Source organism: Sylvia atricapilla, chromosome 4, assembly GCF_009819655.1.
Source record: "Sylvia atricapilla isolate bSylAtr1 chromosome 4, bSylAtr1.pri, whole genome shotgun sequence".
NCBI classification, from domain to species: domain Eukaryota; kingdom Metazoa; phylum Chordata; class Aves; order Passeriformes; family Sylviidae; genus Sylvia; species Sylvia atricapilla.
In genome coordinates, this window is record NC_089143.1 from 36,800,639 (window position 1) to 36,814,170 (window position 13,532).

The 13,532-nt window shown below is 34.2% G+C and overlaps 1 protein-coding gene across 2 annotated transcripts in view; it reads left to right on the plus strand.

The window, feature by feature from the left end:
• The window catches only part of GLRA3 (glycine receptor alpha 3), a 76,704-nt gene extending 66,162 nt beyond the window's left edge, over positions 1–10,542 (plus strand). Inside the window, exons 7-9 of one of the 2 annotated variants that reach the window (XM_066316828.1) lie at positions 996–1,210; positions 2,350–2,496; positions 10,200–10,542. In XM_066316828.1, coding sequence (XP_066172925.1) covers positions 996–1,210; positions 2,350–2,496; positions 10,200–10,469 — 632 coding nt within the window. In that variant the 3' untranslated portion in view covers positions 10,470–10,542. Of the gene's footprint in view, positions 1–995; positions 1,211–2,349; positions 2,503–10,199 lie in introns of both variants that reach the window. The other variant, XM_066316829.1, reaches the window with a different exon arrangement.
• The last annotated feature ends 2,990 nt before the right edge of the window (positions 10,543–13,532 follow it).

A 13,532-nucleotide genomic window follows, 5' to 3' on the forward strand; every position in this document is an offset into this window, starting at 1 on the left:
ATAAGGATATAAACTTTCTTGTTAAATTTAGGATTAGGAAATGTTTTCAACCAAAATAAGGAAGAAAACTGAGTTATGTGTATTTGTTGCTGTGAGAAACTGCTTTATGCATACACCACTTACAGTAACAGCATTGCCTTCAGCACCATTCTTATGTGACTGATATGGTCATTGGGCAGAATTAGAAAGTCTAATGAGTCTGGGTCAAGATCTGTGAAATAATCTACAGCTTGCGGGGTGGAAAAACACCCCACCCCACAACCACCTGGCTAATATAAAAAGATGGGTTTATGAAATTTTATGAGCTCCCAATAGATTTTGTTGTCGTTGTTGTTGTTCTAGTTTGAATAAGTTAGTAGAAGTTGCTTTATATTCAGTACCTGGATAAAAGTAGGTCATTTAATTACCTTCCTAGTTTCCTAATCTCTGGTCTTTCAATCAATGTTTGAAACTTGATCATTTCTCTTATGAGCTGGAACAGTTTGAGAGGGTACACATGGAGCAATTAAGCAGATTCTAATGATAACCTAATGCCCATACTGATATCACTATATTTTCCCAATTTATAGTTTAATAAAAAATAAAATTAAGCTTAAAATTGAACCAAATATTAAAAAACTATACAATGGGTAGGAAGGCATTTTTGTTTTACACATAATTATTCACAAATCATAAGTTGAAAAAAAAGTGTGTTCTCAGAGAGCAAATTTTCTATTGGTATAATGAATTTTAGGGGGTTTTATGAGAAAATAATAAATTCAAACCTTATCAAATTCTTAATTTTTTAGATATTCTGCGCCTTTTCTTTCCAGTAGATACTTCTTTTATAATGGGGACTGTCTTTATTACAAGTCACTGTGGAGAATTCAAAACGTGAATCTTTTTCTAGTGAACAAATATATTTCACATAGCATGGGTTCTTTAGAAGTGTGCACTAGATGTCAACAGTAAAAACATTCTACTTCTCTTGAATATTTCTCCTTTGTTGTAAAAAGGAAAGTTCACATGTATTGAAGTCCGCTTTCACCTTGAGAGGCAGATGGGTTACTATCTCATCCAAATGTACATCCCGAGCCTCCTGATCGTCATTCTCTCCTGGGTGTCATTCTGGATCAATATGGATGCAGCTCCAGCCAGAGTGGCTTTGGGCATAACAACTGTACTGACCATGACAACACAAAGCTCAGGTTCACGAGCATCTCTTCCAAAGGTAGGCTAAATTTCCTTTGTTTGTGCTATATTAATCATAATGTTATGTGTCAAGCACTTTCATTCAGCCTTGTGTGTTTTCATTATTAGCATCCAATAATTTTCTAAACCAGATAAATAGTTTTGAAATATTTTGGGTTTTTTGATTCTCCAACTAAATACATTCTATTTCTCCCCTGTCTCAACTACATAGCCAGCCGCATATCTAGTTAATTCCATAAACCTTAAAAAGTAGTGAAAACAATGTTATTCAGTATTGCATAAACCCAGCTCAACAACTGACTGGCTCATCCTTTTCACATCCCAGTATCTGATGGCACGCTAGAAGATATGACTGAAGTTCTAAATGCCATAATTCTTACCATAGATTCTCAATCATATTCCTTTCTCAAAACTGCCTAAATGATGAATAAGCTCACTAGTTACACATTTATATTAAAGTGTAGAAAAATTCGAACCTTAAAGTTAGCTAGGTTTTCTTATAGAAGAAAGCTCGTATAACTCTGCAAAGACATCATAGGCCTTTTTTTCTTGGTTCAGATCATGTCCTGCGTCTGGTCTTGGCAATACAGGATTGCAATGAGCTCTAATCTGTATCTCATTTTTAGTACTTTCACTGTGTCAAAACTACAGGACTAATTTGAAAGTATACACTTGATTGACTGTGCCTATATTAGCAGAGAATGAACACATCAGACCTCTCCACCTATCTCCTTTCTTCTATCTAATTTTTATTCCAGGAAATTTCAGCCATATCCACTTTATTACAAGAATTCCGACTGATCCCACTACAAGCTATTTTTTGCTTCCTTAGTGTCATTCAAAGATCTCAGCAGGACAAATGAAGAAAGAGCATGTGTTTTTTGAGGATTATTTGGTTTGTGATGTAATACACAGTACACCATAAGGAACTATTAATGATTTAAACACATTTTGTAAAAGAATACGTTTTTAACAAAAATTTAACATTCATAGATTGAATTGCTGTACTTATTATTGTCTAACTTTCCATGGAAAGTCTTCTTCAATAAAAGTATTGTTGGGATGTGGAGATATTAATGCACTTCCTCCTGCCATGAAATATTAAACTTCACATCTGTGGTCTGAACACACTCAGGCTTCTCCTGCCTCCTCTCACAGGTGTCATATGTTAAAGCGATTGACATCTGGATGGCGGTGTGTCTGCTCTTTGTGTTTTCTGCACTCCTGGAGTATGCAGCTGTAAACTTTGTGTCCAGGCAGCATAAAGAGCTTCTGCGGTTCCGACGCAAGAGAAAGAAGAGCAAGGTAAAAGTAATGGTGTTCATAGCTGTTAAAGGATCTGACTGGATTATTCTAGGATGCAGGGGTAATTTGGTAAACACGCTGCAGCTTGAAGTGGCAATACAAATAAAATGGCAACACAGCATAAAACTCACTATAGGCAGAGGGTCACTAGAAGGACTATGAATTGCATAAATCCAACTTGAATTCTCGAAAGAGGGATTAAGAGGGATTTAAATGAGGCATGGGCCATGTGGAAGCCATCTGCACCAGCATGAGTTTCACTCTGCTAGAAGAGATAGATTATACTTCAGTGAATGAATGTCACTGGTATTTGCAGCACTTTTTACTACATCGAGGCTCAAAAAATGTTGTTCCCTAATTTCATTCTAATACTCAATTCAAAACCCTAACAGCTGTGTTTCATCAAATATTTTTAATACAAAAGTACTTATTCAAATAACATTATCGTTCAAAAAAATATTTTACTTTAAAAGGCTGGTAAGTTTGGGGTTTTTTTCCTTCTGTCCTGTAATTTTGTTTTAGTTGTTCATATTATTAGTGAGAAACTTAATTATAGTAATGGTTATTAGTATTTATATTAGAGCTGGAGCTATACAGACTACCAGTAAAATACCACTACAAGTGTGCAAAGCTAAGGCTATAAGTTTGAATTCTGAAATCTGTAGATAAATCAAGCAGTAAGGAAAATTTCTTACAATGTGTAACTCCTACTTCAGATTTTACGAGGCATAAATAGTTCTCCAGCCTATTTATTAATTGAGTAAACCCCCCCATATCATGCAGAGCCTGTCACTATCAGTCACTATCTAGAATATTACTAGTGAATGAAAGTCTGACCATAGCAACATGATTCGGTTCAACCATCTCTCATTCCTGAGGACTAAGTGTACTGCTTACATCACCAGGGGAAGATATTTTACCAGTTTCCCTCTTACTTAGAAGATAGTGAAAATCTGCACTGCTGTAAAGCCTACCTAAGCAACCTCTGTTAGTAAGTCTCCGTGTTAAAAGGCAGGCCAGACAGTCTGGTGAAAATGACATTTTCAAACATTTGTCTGTCACTGTGTGTTGAGTCTCAGACTTCTTCAACTGTGCACAGAAACTCATGTACTGTAGACTAGAGGATGTATCAGACTGCAAATACCTGTGTTCAGCATCTGACCTGTGAAAAATGTGCCTCTTTCTTCCTGCTCAAAACATTGCAGCATGGAGGTTTTACCTCTCAAAAAGAATTTTGGATCACCTCTAAACACTCTGGTATACAAATAATAAATGATGTCTTACAATTAAAAACTGCAGTTAATAACTTGCCTTCCCTACCACAAATGTTATTATTTATTCACCACAATTTATAATATGAAATGCAGGCCCTAGGATCATAATTTAAAGTAACTTGGTTTTCCTTTTTCTTTTATCTTTTTCAAAGTCAGTTACTATAGCTCATGATTATAAAGTTTTGTATGTTTGTTTTTCCTTTGGACTAGGTCAAACAGCCACTGGCTCTCAGGGATTAGATACTGACTTTGAAAACTACCATGTATTAAGACATGTTCATTTGACCATAAATTCAAGAGGTGAAAAGTTATGTAAAAAGGCTGCATTTAAAGTAAACTTTAGGGGCTTCCTTGAGCAGTGAACCTTCTTCCCTGGCAAAGAGAAAAACAATATTTGTATTTACATCCAAAACTATTAGAGAAATAAAGCAGATAGGGTAACTTACTAGATTTTTTTCATTCTGTATGCTTACCATCTTGGAACATTTTACTAAGATCAGGTTTTTCTACCAGGTGAATTCTAATCGTTGAATACAAATTATTTTTGCCACTGGTATTTTATCTACAAGGGTACAGCAAAATGTTTAGTGATATGATGTGTTGCAAAAGTGCAGAAATAGATCAGTCTGGAAATGTTTCATTCAGGTATGTGTAGGGCAGCTGAAGAATTTCCAGTCTATTTTCTTTGTAATTAGAAAGATATGCTTGTTGCAAGAAAAATTTACTTTTACGGAGTAACCAAAACAATAGTCCTGTGATTGAATTTCAGTGTCTTTGGGAGGTAAGTGGATCCATTTTCCTGACCTAAATGAAGATAATTCATACTTAATTTTCGTACTTAATTCATCCCAGCCAAAAATCTCCACAAGCTCCCCTGAAATCTATTCTAATTGTTTTAAAAGTTTGTTTTACTAATGTGTTTTTTGGCCTCTCATGGCTTGTCTAGAAAGGACACAGGAACTAGACTACTTCATTCCTTCATGTCACCATTTACACATTTCCATTCAATCTTTTCTATAAATATTCCCAGTGGATGCAGGTTTTGGGTTTTGGTTTGCTTTGGGGTTTGGCGTTTTTGTTTTGGTTTGGTTTGGTTTTTTTCTCATTCACCTCCCATGGAAAGTCCCCTAATAAGCCCACACAATTCCTCAAAACTACGTTTGCAACATGAACTTGAAACCTATACAGTAACAGTTGAAAATAATCAAAGGATCAAGTGATGCAAGTAATACAGTAGTTTATCCAAACTGGTTTACCATTTGCCTTTTAAACAACAGCATGTTATTGACCCATATCAGAATTGTGATCTTCCATATCTTCTGGGTCTTCTTCCAGACAAACACCCTGCAGAGACAATGGCTTTCCATCTAATGCAAAGCTAATTATTTCTGGCTAAATGTCATACTTACTGATTCTCCTGTGTTTTTCAGATACTTTGTCCGAATCATTGAATTCTATTTTATTTCTAAAAATATCTTCAAACAAATTTTCAAGTTTTCATAGTTTGGAATATTTTTTAAATTAGTTAAAACTATGAGTTATATCCTTTTGAAAACAGAGAGGAACTGGAATCTCCCTCTTAAGAAGCATATGTCTGAACTCAGATAAACGCCTGCAGTAAATTCTATTGTTATACAAATTACTGTTATGTACAGAACTGCAACAAGACATTTTGGCATCCAGAGTTTATCTATCCTTGTCATTTTCTTCATTCTTTCTTCACTTATAGTCACTACCTTTTTTTCACACCATCTGGTTCACTTGTGGCCTCCCTTCCCAGACAACAATAATAGCAGCATCAGAGGCAATTCTTAGGTACAACTGCATCCTCTGGCCACCATTTTTATAATTGTAAGTATGGACTTGAGTAAATTATTCCAAATTACTTAAAAGCAACCTTCTTTTCAGATGCCAAATCCAGTTTGTACAGAACGAGAAAAATTTTTGAAGTGTCTGGCCTTGTGTTATAAAATCACTTATAAATGAATACTGTTGTAGCAACATAACATGCAATCTACTCAGTGCTGTTTTCCAATAAGCATCACAGTAGGTCTAGGAGATTTTTTTAAAGGGTCTAAAGTCTTTATGATTACACAAATGGCATAATGAATCCTGAGAACAGGGGAATTTTGCTTCCCAGTCTGAGACTTCATTTGATACTTAGTATATGAGCCACAGCTTTTTGACAAAAATAAGAAGCCTTGCCAGTGAAAAGAATTATTCAGAAATATTTTGTTACCATTCCTTCAGAATGAATGTTAATTATTCATTTCTTTCCTAAAACACAAAAGGAAAAAAAATGGCAGAATTAAAAGTCATACAGGGATACTGAAGCACAGCTATGATCATTGTGTTTTCTTAGCTGCATTTACATTCTGTGGGAAAAATATTAATTCTGTACACATACTGAATAATAACAATTTGATTTTAGGTTAGCTGTTAATATATTTAGGTTTTTGGAATATTCAGTCTATTGGTTCTATTTTCAAAATCTAAAGATCGCCATATCTTTAGAAAGGAAAATAGACATGCAAACTAGATTGTCTTTAATGGTAATCACACCTTTTTTCTTTTGTTTTCTTTTTGGTCAACCATCCGTTTTGATGAAAGTATTTTGAGGGAGTTCTTGATGGAAATGAAATCAGTGAATCATTACAGCATAGCAATGGCTTGAGATGTGCAGGACGTATAGACGGGACTTTGCCTCAAATCTACAGTACAAATTTAAGGGTAAACTATGAAGAAGATGTCCCATTTGTCATAATGTGATATCCAACCATTAACAGAGGCCCTGTCCTTTTGTCTACAATAACATCTTCCTATGTGAATTTCATAAACCTTCATTGCTACCTGTATGTGATGACGTGAAATGTTAGTAAAGGTACCATCTTGTTAATTCATAATTCATTTTGATCTGTTTAAATCTGGATTAAAACATAATAATAAAATTTTGCCCTGTTTGTAGTGCAAAACAACTTCATACCACTTCCCTTTTCAAAACTGAGGAATAAAAAAGTTAGTGATCAAATTACCAAAGTCAAGGCTTCAAATAACTTTTCAAGTTGTTACGATATCTTGCAACCAAATGGCTATGGAGTTATTTTCAGCCTTTATATACATTTCTCAAGATAAATGTATTATTAAGCAGACGGAGAGAAAACACCAGTCACAAGACCACAAAATACACAGTTTTCTATTAATTTATAGCTAAGTACTTTGTAGAACAACACTGAGACAGAAGCAAATGAATTGAAATTATTTCCTTCAGACCACTAAAGAATTCTAACTTTCCAAATAAAACTTCTTATCTAAATTTTTTCCATTCCTTAGCTACAATAATTTCAGTAGAAATAATAAAATATTTAATTGTAACTGCATGCAGAACAACTTTCTTCAGTTGTTAATTCTAAAGCTGAATGGGTGAAAAATGCATTAAAATCAAACTCTTACTAAAGTTCATTCATAAGATTTTTAAAGTTTTATCAAAAATCTATAATAGTTTTCTTTTCTTTAGTGATGATACACTAAAGAGGACACAAAAGAAACAAAAGCTTCTTTAATACTTAAAAAAATAATTCTGTTAATTCAGCCAATATGCAGGACTTTTTTAGGAAGATTCCTTGTAAAGGCTCTCAACTGGATCATACATGGTATTGTCCTTCAGAAGATTTCTACATCTGAAGACTGAGACACATGCATTCTGAGCAATTCATCTAGTCAAAAGAGGGACTTTAGCCAAGTCAATCAATTAAAAAAAAAAAAAAAGAAAAGGATTGTCACTGACATAAATGCCTTCAAGAAAGCACTTAAAGCTAGTATTGATAACAACAGTAACTACATATATCCTGCTGTGCACAAGCTCCCTCAGATACGAATCTGACGCAAACCTAGTGATTTTTCTGCATTGTGAATCTGCTGAAAATCTTGCAGACACATTTTGAATATTCAAGATGCTGCCCCTGAAAAGAATTCTGGTGGCTCTTGGTATGCTCCAGAAGGTGTCTTTTCCTGCATATCCACCAGCCCTGGAACTAGGGTGTGACTTGGTTGGCTCCAACCATCCTGCCCTGCCCTCGAGCAGAGGCCATCCAACAGACAGTGGGCAGAAATGCTGGACTCCTACAAGGAGCTTTGCATCAGTTCAACAATAGAGAGCATTTCCAAGCAGTCTGCTTGCAGATGAAATACAGGAGGTCTGCAAACACAAAAATAAGGAGAGACCTGGCCTTTAAAATAGTCTAGGGGAACATTCTGTCCAAGTAAACCTAAAACAGAGACAGTAAAGTCTTAGTATATAGTGCCTGATCCTCAAAAGATGCAGAGCTGAAATCTGCTACTCAAAGGAATAATTTTTTTATCTTTCTCAGCCTGTACAGTCATACACATTATCTTCTGGAAAAGCATAAAAAGAAAACATTCTGAAATGTATATATGAGGGTGCTTAGATGGCAAGTTTATAGTAAATTCTCACAGTACATTCATTTCTAACTTAATATTTCTCTCAACTGGAATGCCAGACTACAACAATTCTATAACACAACTAAATTAAAGATGTTATTTCCCATTGCTATCTGACTGGAGAAGAACATTATTGCAGTAATTAAATCTCTGTTTTATCACGTCATCGAATAATTATCCTACCATTTTGTATTTCTGTTTTTCATTTCCATAGTAAAATCAGTCAGTGATTTCCTCCTCCTTTTCTTTCATGTTAATTTTTCTTTATTTTTCTTTTTAAAAGGCAAATTCTAATACAGATTTTAGATGTATTAGTTTCAGTGAACTCTATCAATCTCTACATTTACTCAATTTACATATATGAAGAAGAATTTCAATTGGGTGATATCTACAGCTCTGCTGGATGGTCATGCTGATGGCCAAATAGTTCACTTCAAACTTAGTAATTTGTCTGCATTCTTTTGTAGCTAACATATTCAAATTATATTGATAATAAAACTCAGATTTTATTTTTAACAAAGTAGTTAGCAATTATTTGATGGAATTTTAAAATATGTTTAAAATTAATTCTTCATTGAAAAGTGTTTTCAGATTTTCAAAATGTCACAGACATTTTCAAAGTGAAAAATCTGGAAATTTAGATTTAAGTTGTGCTTATTTTCATTTGTATAAAGTAAGTGGATAAAGTAAAACAAAAAAATTCTTCTAATTATTGAATGAAAGTAATTATTTGACTTGCTTAGGCAAATAAATATTTCTAGATGTTTAATTTAAGCTTGAATAGTTTTAAAATATCAAAAATTCTCCTACAAAAGAAAAATTGACAGCTACTCTACTCTTTTTGTAATACTTATGAAAATAATTTTTTAAATACTTATTTAAGAATTAATGTAATAACTTCTATATTTCATAAAAATGCAAAATCCATAAGCAGTAATTACATAATTATGTAATCCGTAAAATACACACAAAAAAATTGACATTCTTGAATTTAAAATTACTATTGAAAGAAATGCAAAAGAACACAATTGTTCTTGAGTAGACTAGGCAAAGAAGGAGTACACTGGAATATATTTCAGAACCAAATTTAGCCCTAATTTCACAGATTATCTATCCTTTATTTTTCTGCATATATGCCTTTTTTATTACTTGAGGATACCTAGGTAAAGAGAAGTAAAAAGATGTCTCCAGACACAAACTACATTTTTAAATGTTATGTTATGAAAATATGTGTATCTTCAGAACACTTACTGTTTCTGTGCCATGTGACTAAGAATCACATTAATTTATATTTCCCTAATCCTGAATGTCTTTGCCAGTTTTCCCCTGAATTGACAGAAGAGTGAGTCAGGAAAAAATCTAGCCTTTAGCTTCCATTTCCTTTATTTTTAAACAATGACACCTTGCATACTATTTTCTTTATCTGATGCATTCACAGAGAACAGCAGAAATTTGGCCTACAGATTAGATTAATTAAATAAATGGTGGCCAAATAGGCAGAATTCTCACTAATATAATGAATGTGCATCTCAGTGATTTATGATCAGTATCTCCAGAGGCCATGATCCCGGGTTGTAAGGCAATGTACAGACTTAATAGATGTTTTCTAAATGACCAGTGTGAAATTTGTCAATTTGAAGACTGCACATATTTACTGTAAATGGGGAAACATAAACCAAATCAGAAGTTGTGTGCCCAATTACCACTAGTTTAGTAGGCATTCTCATTTCTCTAAATAGATTACAAAATCTATAAACAAATAGAAAAATTCTGTGCTTGTTAATCATCCAGAAATATCTTTGGCAGACTCTCATAGGGATGAAATTTCAACAAGGAAAGATAAGGTGTGGCTTCAAGAAGGCAATGAGGTAATGGTGCAACTGCTATTTAGCAGCAGGTAAGATTTCTGTAAACAATATTTAAAAAATAAAAACTTCTTGCTTTTTTCCTTTCTATTTTTTTTCCCAACAGGATGATGATACACGTGATAGTCAGTTTAGCATTACAGCATACGGAGTGGGCCCATGTGTGCAAGCAAAAGACGGAATGGCACAAAAGGGGCCAAATAATCCTGTTCAACCTGTACCAAAAAGCCCTGAGGAGATGAGAAAGGTATTCATTGACCGGGCCAAGAAGATAGACACAATATCCAGAGCTTGTTTCCCATTAGCCTTTCTGATTTTCAACATTTTTTACTGGGTAATCTACAAAATCGTCAGGCATGAGGACATTCACCAATAACAAGATTCAGGCTTGCAGTACATGAAGATCTGGCTGTCACACTCGATAGGAGGCTTTTTGTTAGAAATGTGCATCAGAGGAGTGTGGAAGAGCGTGGAAAAGCAATGAGGGGGAGAAAAAAGATCCTGCATGGCCTGCTACAGTGGATGGAAGAATGACACCCAGAGAAGATACATCTGCTATTGAAAACTTTCCTTGTCAAACTAAATATTAGCAACTTTTGCATTGAAAATCACTCTTTACTGAAGCTTTACTGCCATTTATACATACTGTTACATAGTGGTATAATTGTACAGTACTCTTTGATGGTCCTTAATTATTATTTTTTTTAATTCTGGTGTATTTTTAATTTTAAAAAGGTTTCCAGAATACCCTAAGTGAATCCCACAGTATGCAGAATGAATTAGTGTTTGTAAGTTTTATTTTAATTTTGCAGTATGATGGCAAATTACTGATTGGATAAAGCAGTTTAAAGGACTTGATCTAGTCTTAAGGACAGTACTGGTGGTTTTACAATGAACATATTAAATATATTTAAGTAATGTAATTTATTCAATGTGCTTCATATTACTGTTCCCCCAGAAGGTGTATGTTGAAGTAATCTCAGACAGTTCAAGGTATACAGCCTAACAGTCTACATTTCATGTGAGAAATATACTAAAATTTGTAAAGTATTGATTCCTCCGAAGGTTGTTTGTTTTAATTACTTATGCTTTGATAATTGAAGTATATTCTTTAATATTTTTTATATTTTAAGGTGGTTTTTTTTTCTCGAGTCATAAAACTCATGCAGCTTGTGAAATAGACAAATTACATCAAAATTTTGCAATTCTTCATTTTGTTTCAAAGAAATGCAAAGAAATCTCAGACCAAAACTGAAAGCAATGAGACAACTGCTTCACTGAAGCATTTGGAGGATGAATACAGTTACATTTAGACACATTCATCTCCTATAAAAGGCATAATTACAGGAAGTTCAATTTATGAACATGTCAAATTTTCAAACTCATTCTTTGAAGTTTGTTAATATGACTTAGATACTGGTTAAGAAGTACTTCACAACTTTTTAAAAACATGCAGCTCTTCTAAAACATTAAAAAAAAAGACTTGGATGGTCTTTTAGATTCACTGGATTTCACATTAATATATAGGAGAACAACTATCAAAACTCTTAGAAAGGTCTTCCCTGCTTAGGTTTAAATAAGCCATATCAGTTGCTTCTTTGAATTGTAACACCATAGATCACATTTATGGCACAGTATCTAGGCAAGAGTATCTACTTTGGTCAATCTATTGGTGAAACAAAATCATGCTATGACGTGGAAATATAGCATTTAGCATTATTAGATACTCTAAATCCAGTAGGTGAGGTTGATTCTCATTGCAAAATATTTTTATCTTGAACATGTTTAAAATTTGTGCTTTGTTGATGACCAGAATGTGTATACAAAGGCAGAATGGGCTGGAGGCAAACATCTGGTGCACTGCCAAAGGCATGGTGCATATGAAGGAACAGAAGCAATGTAACTCTGCGCTGAGGATGGTAACATAGCAACCTTGGGTTTGGTTTGTAATTGTTCTCCTCCCAGGATTAGAGAGATTCTACAACAGTATCTCTCATGTTTTGTTGAGCTGTATCAGAAAGAACATATATAATCTGCCTTTATTTTCAAGCTATTATTCTTTTGTAGTTTTGCTTAATTTAAATTTAAAATTCATTCAATCCACTTTTTTGCTTCTTGGTTGTTTTTTTTTTTCTGATATTGTATCTGCTTTTTAATTGATTTTTTTATGTGCTTTTCAAAAAAATCTCATTCATTTCCAAAGGTGTGAGGGGGTATCATGAATTTATGGCTGATATTCATCTCTCACAAAGTTACAGTTAGTTATATTGTATGAAAGGGGATGTTAACATGTTTTTGCTATCAGCAAAATAACCTGTATATTTTTAAGGGTTGCTTTCAAATGCATATAACATTTGGCATGTGATTCTATTTTGATACAATGGAACCAAGACCTCTCTGGAGCTGATGGTTTAGTGGACTTTTTTAATGGAACCATAACATTTACCAAGGTAACAGAAGCTTCTGTAGTCCACTAATAATGTGTATTTCTAAAGAAATAATAACTATAAATTGAAGTTTCATTTAGATAATTCCTACATTATTTAGTATTAAGTCACATGGTAGAGAAAGAAAAAAATGTCATTTAAGATGATAAGAAATTTCAAGGCACAAATGCCTGCCATTTACTACTGACAGTGGGAATAGTCCAAAACTGCCACCCAGTATGCCAGCCCTCTGTGCAAAGCTGGAATCAACAGCTACTGACATCATCTAAGATTACTGTAAGAGATTAATTTTTTTGCAACTGTATAATGAAACAGCAGGAAATGATGTTAAGATGCAAGAACTGAAAGGTACTCTGCAGTATTTACCAGAATGCAGTATTTGTGTTGCAGTCCCATCAGAGGCAGTGGGAATGCAGAAAAATAACCATCAATGAGATAATGCTTGAGGCAAATGGTATCTAGCAGAGTTCCTCCTATATATACAAAAGACCCCATTCATTAGGCAAAAGTAATAGCTACCTCACTTTACTATTAGTGGACCTGGGCTCTGCAGAGGACAAGTCTTTTGCAAAGCCACACAAGAAGGCTTCTGAAAGAAGCACAACCCCTGTGTGACAAGATAATGCAGCTTTGTCCTAAATCATCATTAAACATAGCTGCAGACCCTGTACTTCTCAGGTCATGTTTGTGTGGTTTCTGTGGACCAGCCCTATACCTGAAAAATTTAATGCTGACACTACAAGGACATTGTAACACAACGAGAACAGAAGGGGACACTGTAGGATCTGGAGGAATACCCTGGTAACAGCTACTGAGGAGCTGACATAGCCCATAAAGGGGGAAAAAAGGATTAGGTACCCTTAGTATTTTTCCCAGTCCTGCTGTGTCTCTGTAGGTATACTCGCTCAAGTGGAAGCAGCAGCTACAGGAGGAAACAATTTGTATCATCCGCTGCAAAGTTTATACTGCTTCGTGACAGTAGTTTCCAGGTG